General features: G+C 50.7%; 1 protein-coding gene across 1 annotated transcript in view; it reads left to right on the top strand.

Moving 5' to 3' along the window:
* Positions 1–7,945, top strand: part of TTC40 (tetratricopeptide repeat domain 40) — an 88,218-nt gene that overhangs the window by 23,520 nt on the left and 56,753 nt on the right. The window contains 7 exon segments of the mRNA XM_006867482.1: positions 2,256–2,355; positions 5,401–5,499; positions 6,028–6,218; positions 6,639–6,867; positions 6,973–7,093; positions 7,334–7,457; positions 7,657–7,784. Coding sequence (XP_006867544.1) covers positions 2,256–2,355; positions 5,401–5,499; positions 6,028–6,218; positions 6,639–6,867; positions 6,973–7,093; positions 7,334–7,457; positions 7,657–7,784 — 992 coding nt within the window.

The following is a 7,945-nucleotide window of genomic DNA, read 5'->3' as shown; positions in this document are numbered from 1 at the left end:
CCGACTCACAGAGACCCTCCATACAGCAGAACACAGCACAGCCCGACTCACAGAGACCCTCCATACAGCAGAACACAGCACAGCCCGACTCTGCTCCAGCCTCACAGTTTTGTTGTTTGGACCCATTACTGCCACCACTGTATCAAGCCATCTTGTTGAGGGTCTCCCACTTTTTCCTGGTTCATGCATGATATCTTCTGTAAGGACTGGTCCCTCCTGCTAACACGTCCAAAGTATGCGAGATGGACGAATTCTCACCGTCCTCCCTTCTAAAGAGCACTCTGGTGGAACTTCCTCCGATTTAGGGTTCTCTTTCTTTCTGCAGCCCACGGTACTTTCAGTGTTCTTTGCCAACACCATAGTTCAAACGCATCAGGTCTTCTCCCAGCTCCTCATTCATTCCCAACTTTCATATGCATATAAAGCAATGAAAATGCCTGGGTCAGGCTCACCTTAGTCCTCAACATGACCTTCTTGCTCTTTAACACTTTAAAGAGATCTTTTGCATCAGATATACATCATATGATTTCCTGACTGCTGTTTCCAGGGGTGTTGATTGTAAATCCAAGTAAAATGAAAGCTTTGACAACTTATATTCTTTGTTTATCATGATATTCCTCCTTATTGGTCCAGATGTAAAGATTTTTTGTTTTCTTCACACTGAGATGTAATCCATACTGAAGGCTTTGATCTTAATCAGTATTTCAAGTCCTCTTCTCTTCCCGCAAGCAAGGGTATATCTTCTGCATATTGCAGGTTGTTAATGAGTCTTCCTCCAATCCCGATGCCACGTTCTTCGTATAGTCCAGTTTCCTAGGTTATTTGTTCAGCATAGAAATGGAACAAGTGTAGTGAAAGGATACAAGCCTGACACGTGGCTTTCCTGATTTCAGTGTTCCCTTGTTCTGGCCAAACAACTACCTCTTGGTCTGTGCGCAGGCTCCTCATGAGCATAACTAAGTGTTCCGGAATAGTCCTACTTTGCAGTGTTGTCCATAGTGTGTTAAGTGTGATCCCAGCAGCCTTAATCGGAAGTAGGCCTTTTGAATAGTCTATCCAGTATCTCATGTGCTATGAGATTTTTCCACTCCTGCTGGTGGCAATGTGGACTTTCCCCAGCCTGCTCTTCCTTTCTGGTGGCTCTATCCCAGCTGGCAGGGGCTTTCCTCAAATGTTCACCCAGCTCAGGGGCCAGCTGCAGACTCTGGGAACCATCTGTCACCTGTCTGTTACTCCATTGTGTTTGGAAGCAGAGGTTCCCCTTTCTGATATTTTTAAGATAAATGTTTCCCCCATTTCTCTTCACTCTTTGTATTTGGAACATGCCCTTGTCTCTCGCCGCTGTGTTCTGGTGTTGGTCCACTTGCTATTTTCTGCTCACCAGTTTTCCTCCTCTTGTGCCCAGTTTGTCACATCTGTTGAGCCTTTGCCATCCTATGTCCCCATCATGTCACGTGTCTAATCAGAGGCTCTGTCTTCTGAATTATTGCCATAAACAAGGACTTTTGGTGGGTCCTGTGGTTGTCCTTGCATCTAAGTGGGCACTGGTTTCTGATCCCACTGGTGCCTGGAACGTCCCGCAGTGAGAGGAGGCCAAGTTTGGAGTCAGGAGATGCATGTGTCCCGCCCCTGTACCCCACTGCCCCGAGCTGCTATGAAGGTGATAGGTGTCAGGGTGACGAAATGCCGGCTTCACGCCACCTGGGGTCCTCGCCTGCATCTGCCCTGCGTACTGAGAGAAACGGAAGTTCACCCATCAGATGCAGTGCTGCTGCTGATGTCCATGCAGGGTGAAGGGTGGAGGCTCGGGCAAGGATCACACAGGAATGGGACCAGGGTGCCTCTCAAGCCCGAGCTGAGCCCCAATCCTCTCCTTTCTATGACCTCTGGAATGCCTGCCCTTTCTCCTCACCAGGCCTCCACGGTTGTTTTTTGGTTTTTAAAATTTTATTGTGAGTTGAGTGACGGTTTACGGATAAGATCATCAGTTTTCCATCCAACCAACCACACCCTTTGTTTCAGTGACTGCAATCCCCTCCAGGGAACAACAGTCCCCCCACTGCCTTCTTCCCACCCCTTCTCAACTTTGTTCTTAGGTAAATGCTGCCCTTTTGGTCTTAGATGGTTGACCATTCTGTGTGGTGACCCCTGTATACCTGTCCATGTATGGCTTGGCAGGAAGTTAGGTCTCCCCCACACGTCAGGTTTCTGGCTCCTGGGGACTTGTCACCTGACTCCTGTTTGTTTGCTTCTAGGGTTCTTCTACTCTTTGAGCTAGCGCGCCTTTCGTTGTCCTTGAAATGCGAGGTGGTTGCTTCTGACTGCCTGTCAGACCTGAAGGAAATCCAGAGTTTGGTAAGTCCTTCTGTCCCTTGGTGAGTCTGTCTGTCTGTGCTGTGGGCCCCCACCCCTCTGCAGGGCTGCGTCTGTGAGGCAGAGGTCTCAGTGCTGTTGGTGTGCGTTCTGCATGGCTGAGACCCTGGGCTTGTGTAGTTTCATGTCACACCACCCTTTCCCTGTGACGGCAGGCCCTGACCCACGTGCCCCCGGGTTTGTAATCGTCAGTTTCATACAGGCATACCTGCCTTTACTGTACCTATGTTTCCTGGTCACCCCACATGGAACAAGTCTGTCGGCACCAGTTTCTTAACAGCGTGTGCTGACTTCGAGTATGTGTCACATTCTGTTGATTCTCATCACACGTAGACTGCTGTTCACATAATAGACTACAGTGTGACGTAAGCATGACTTTTATATGCACTGAGAAACCAAAGAGTGTCTGACTCACCTTAGTGCGATATTCCCACCCTGTGTCCCACCTTGTAATGGAGTTTCCACTTCAGAAAAAGACATGCAGATTGGAAAGGAAAACTGATGAAATCTACTAAAAAAAAAAAAAAAAGCTTCTAGAATCAATAAATGAGTGTCACAAGGTTGTGGGGTAGAAAACCAATTGTAGTCCTCTATTGTTGTTGTTGTTGTTAAGAGTCGGTTCCGACCCATAGCGACCCTGTACAGGGTTTCCGAAGGTGTAGTCCTCTATAGTAGCAGTGAAAATCAGAAGTTGGAATTGGAAAAACAAGTGCCCTTTAATTAGCATAAAACATGAACTACTTATGCATAATCTGATGAAGGATGTGTAAGACGGGTGCACTGAGAATGACAAAGCATTGCTGGTGTGAACTCTGAGATGGTAGCAGTGTTACCGTCTGCTCCTGTAAAGATTACAGCCTCTGTGGCGGGCTACACTGCAGTGGGGTCACTGAGTCAGAATCGCCTCCATGGCAATAGCTTTTTTATGGCATGTTAATAGACCCCACCGGTGATCAGATGCCAGTTTCCCCCAGATTAAGAAATAGATTTGTAAACCAAGGAAAATGTGAAAATGTCAAGGACCTCGAATGACTAAAAATAACTCTAAGAGTCTAACAAGAGAGCAGTCAGAAGCTTTCCACTCCAGGTCCAGCTGTCACATCAGTGTTGTCTCGGTGAGAAGACAGCATCATCAGCGGGACCAAGCAGAATCCAGAACAGAGCCAGAAACATACAAAGGTACCAAGGCGTCCAGTGCTCTGGTGGCATAGTGGTTACGAGTCGGGCTGTGAACCTCAAGGTTAGCAGTTCAAAACTACCAGTTGTTTCATGGGAGAAAGATGAGGCTTTCTGCACCCGTAAAGATTTGCAGCCTCAGAAAGCCTATACAAGGTCGCTATGAGTTGGAACCAACTCCACGGCACCTCACCACCACCCCCAAGGCGTTCGGTGCTGGAGCAAATGAATAATGATGTGTTTACAAAATAAAAAGGTCTCCAATCCATACTTTGCACCATATACAGAGATTAATTCAATGTGTGTTATGGATCTAAAAGTAATGCTTCCAGATAAACACACAAGGGGACTGTGACCTTGAGTCAAGCACAGGATTCCTAGATCGGCTGCCAAAAGCACAGTCCATGTAAGGAAAAAACAATCAATATATTGAACTCCATCAAATTAAGGACTCGTGCTCTTGGAAAGAATACAAAATACAAGCCAGTAACAAATCACAAACCTGATAAAGGGACTCATATCCAAAATACAGAGTGCAATGGCTCTGTAGGATAAGCACTGGACTGCAATCCACAAGGTCGGTTCAAGCCCACCAGCCACTCCACAGGAGAAAGGTGAGGCTTTCTGCTCCCACAAGGATTTACAACCTCAGAAACCCTATACAGGGTCACTATGAGTCAGACCCAATTCAACGGCACATAACAATGATCCAAAATATGTAAGAATTCTCAAAATAGTAAGAAAGAAAAAAGAAGACTCATCAAAAAGTCACCAAGGTTCAGAACAGACATTTCACCAGTGAAGATGTAAGATAACCAGAAAGCACATGAGAAGTCAGTAAAAGGCTTGGAAACCCAGTGAGATGTCACTTCACACCTGTTAGCTCTGCTGACGTGAGCGCACTGGCCCGGTCACACCTGATGAGGAGGTGGAGGAACTGGGGCTCTCATTCTCTGCTGTTAGAAATGTAAAATGGCGCAACCACAGTTGGGCATTTTTGTAAAAAAAATTAGATCTACATCAGCCTCAAAACCCACCCATTTCACTCCTAGGCATATAACCAAGACAAGTAAGCGCTTATATTCAGGCAGACCTTGTAGATGAAAGTTCACAGCAGCTTCATTTGTCACAGCGAAAAAGTGGTAACAGGCCAAATGTCTGACAACAGGGGCCTGGCTAAGCTGGTATTCCACCCTCACACGGAGTCCCCCTCAGCTGTACCAGGAACGACGAGGCCAAGCGGAAAGAGCACGCACGTGTCACAGGATTCTGTTTACATGAGATTCTAGAGCATGCAACGAAATCTCTGGTTCAGAAAGTAGACCAGCTGTTGTCCTGGGGACAGGGGAAGCAAGAGGGGCAGGAAGATGGCAAAGGGGCAGAAGGAAGCTTTGGGGCAATGTCTACTTTTATTCCTCTCTAAACCACAGTGACAGTTTCATGGGTTTAGGTGCACACATGTTTCACTGGATCATTTCAGCCTGTACGCTTTATTGTACATCAATTATATTTCAATAAAGCTGTTTAAAAAGAGGCCAAAAAAATCAGTGACTAAAAACTGTCATTTGAAGTTTGGAAATTATTGTTTAATTAACCAGGGAGCAACTTTCGGCCACTCACAGACCTTACAACTAGGCACAGCACCAAACCCAAACCCAAACCCAAAGCCACTGCCACTTCCCACTCCCAGCACCCCTCTGGGGGGGCTGGTGGCATGAGACCACCGTCCTGTGGTTCACAGTGGAGTGCTCATCTCATGGAGCCCCCACACTCCTGTGAGGTGTAGTGTTGTTGGGAAGTGCTGTGAAGTCAGTTCTCACAGTGTTTTCAAAATCCTCTTATCTCTGACAGGATCCTGGGAAGCTGATTGAAATCGAATGTCTTGAGTGTGAATTTGAAGCTTTTAAACTTGAAAGTAAAATGAAAGCCTATACCCGGGCAGCTGTAGAGGTAAATTCCAAACAAGTTGTGGGCCAGCATGCCCAGCCTCCTATGTCCCTGTCTGTGAGTGGGGTGGCACCGTGGAGCAATAGGGGTCTGCAGCCCCTAGAGCCAGCTAGCAACCCCCGTGGCAGCCTTGGCAGTGCGGAGGGGCCAGGGTCCTGGAGGCAGTGGGGAGGGTGTGGGAGGCCCCAGGAAGGGCACAGCACAAAACAGGAGGGGCATCTGGTGGTAACATGGCAGGTCCATTGTCCCAGAGACCGAGGTGTAGACAGTGTGAGTTCATCTCTTCTTGGAAGGCAGACATTCGCACAGACCTAGGACAGGACCTGGGAGACAGGATGGTGGGTGTGGCCATTGACAGATTTCAAGTGCTGTGCTGCTGAGCGTCTCCTGACCTCACCTGCTGACCCCTGCCTCTGAGACTGACCCTAACCTGGGTGCCCAGCAGTGCCCTGCTCTGAGGCATGTGGTGTGACAACCTCACAAGTCTCTGGGCTCCCTGGTGGTCACAGAGCAGCGCTGTGTCCTGTGCAGACTCAGCTGAGCATTGTCCAGAGGCTGGAGATTGCGCTGCAGCGCGCCGTGCGCCTGGGCGAACCCCGCATCATCCACGTGGTGTGCGCCACACAGTGGAACACCTGCCTCCCCCTGCTCCAGCACAACCTGCGCCACCACCTGCGGAAGGCCCTGACCAGCATCTTGGAGGCCCTGGAGAAGGTGGACAGGTAGGCTGCTACGGTGTCTGTCCTGGCTCAGTGTGAACCCCCTGCGTCGACACCTGCACCTATGTCTACACCTACACCTACGTCTATACCCACACAGCTACAGGAACAGCCAAGTGCTCTGACAGTCTGTGTGGGCCTGCTCTATGTGCTGACCCCTCAAAGTTAGGAGGAAAGTTACCAGATGGACACCAGAGAGATGAGGGCCAGCTGCTAGGCAACCGTAGCCCACAGCTGTGTGGGTGAATGAGGGACCAAGGTGGGGAGGGTGCTGTGGGGCCCCTCTCACTAGCCACTCACATACCTGTCCATCTACGCCCTGGCCCCACCTCACTGGCCCCTCCCACCTCACTGGCCACTCCCACTGCACTGGCCACTCCCACCTCACTGGCCCCTCCCACACCTGTCCATCCATGCCCACAGCCTGATGGTGCTGCTGCGTTGTCAAGTGCACATGGAGATGGCCCACATCGAGGAGGACCAGGACCGCCTGGAGCCCGCCCTGGAGCACCTGCAGAAGGCTGTGCACTTGGACTGCCTGGGCCTCTACCAGGACCAGCTCAGGATGACCTCCAACCGCTTGCGCCTCTGCACGCTGCTCTACCAGTCACCTGAGCGAGCTGAGGACAAGGCCACCATGGCCATTGAGCAGGTGTCTGCCGAGCCCTGGGGAAGTGACCGCAGGTTTCAGCAGGGCACCTTGTTTGGGGTCGTGAGAACCCACATGCCTGTCTTCCCACCATCTTCCTTCCTGAAGGCAAAGAAGGCCATGCCCAAGGACAGTGTGCGGAAGAAGCGGGCCCTCCTGGTGAACGCTGGCCTGGCCCTGGCGCCAGATGCCTTCCAGATTGTGCTGGACAGTGAGAATGAATCCAAAGGTGGGTGATTGGTTGGCGGGGGTGCCGGGCTGGGGGTGGGAGTGGGCGATGAGGCTGACTGAGACTCATTGGAGGACATCACACCCAAGGGTGCAGCTGGTTCGGTGTGGGTCCCATTGAGAGACGGGGCCCAGGAAGTGCCTCCCTCAGCTCCTGGAGGCTGGCGTGGCCTCTGGGGTCCCACGGTCCCTGCTGGCTGCTGAGCCGTTGCTGGGGCCGGGCTGCCATCTTCCTTCTCAGTTTCCATCGGGAAAATCAGGAGCCGGTTTTCCGACCTGTTCGCCAAAGCTCGTCACTTTACCATCAGTGTGGACAAAGCTGCCGGACACTTGCGGCGTTTGGGAAATGAAAATGACAAAGAGAGGTAACTCCTGTCGTGCCCCCCCCCCCAGAACTGAGCCATGCCCCCACCTGGAGCAGCCCCCTGTCTGGATTCGCCCCCCAACCTCCCATCCCCCTTGAAACAGTAGAACCAATGAATGAATGCCTTTTTCTGGAAGGTTCTAGTTCTAGGTGTTTGGTAGGTTATCAGCAGCACCTGAATTTCCTCTCTTGGGGCACAGAATACAGATTTGGGGCGAGTTAGCCAAAGTGGCCCGGAAGCAAAGCGTCTGGGACGTGTGCCGAGCTGCCAGCCGTTTCTGCTTGCTGTATGACATCAAGGTCAAGAAGACGTCCAAGATCAAACGAGGTGTGCGCTGCAGCCCCGCCTACGCTTGTCAGACATGCCCAGGACTGCAGGACATCCTGAGGGCCCTCGTTAGGGACAGGAAGACAGAATAGATGAGGGGTCACCGGAACTGTACCAACTCCTGCAGCCAGTGGCAGGCTTGTCTTTCATGTCCTCTAATT

The sequence above is a fragment of the Chrysochloris asiatica genome, unplaced genomic scaffold (assembly GCF_000296735.1).
Source record: "Chrysochloris asiatica unplaced genomic scaffold, ChrAsi1.0 scaffold00105, whole genome shotgun sequence".
Lineage (NCBI taxonomy): Eukaryota > Metazoa > Chordata > Mammalia > Afrosoricida > Chrysochloridae > Chrysochloris > Chrysochloris asiatica.
Note: the sequence above shows the minus strand (reverse complement) of the source record. Positions and strands in the feature narration are given on the sequence as shown.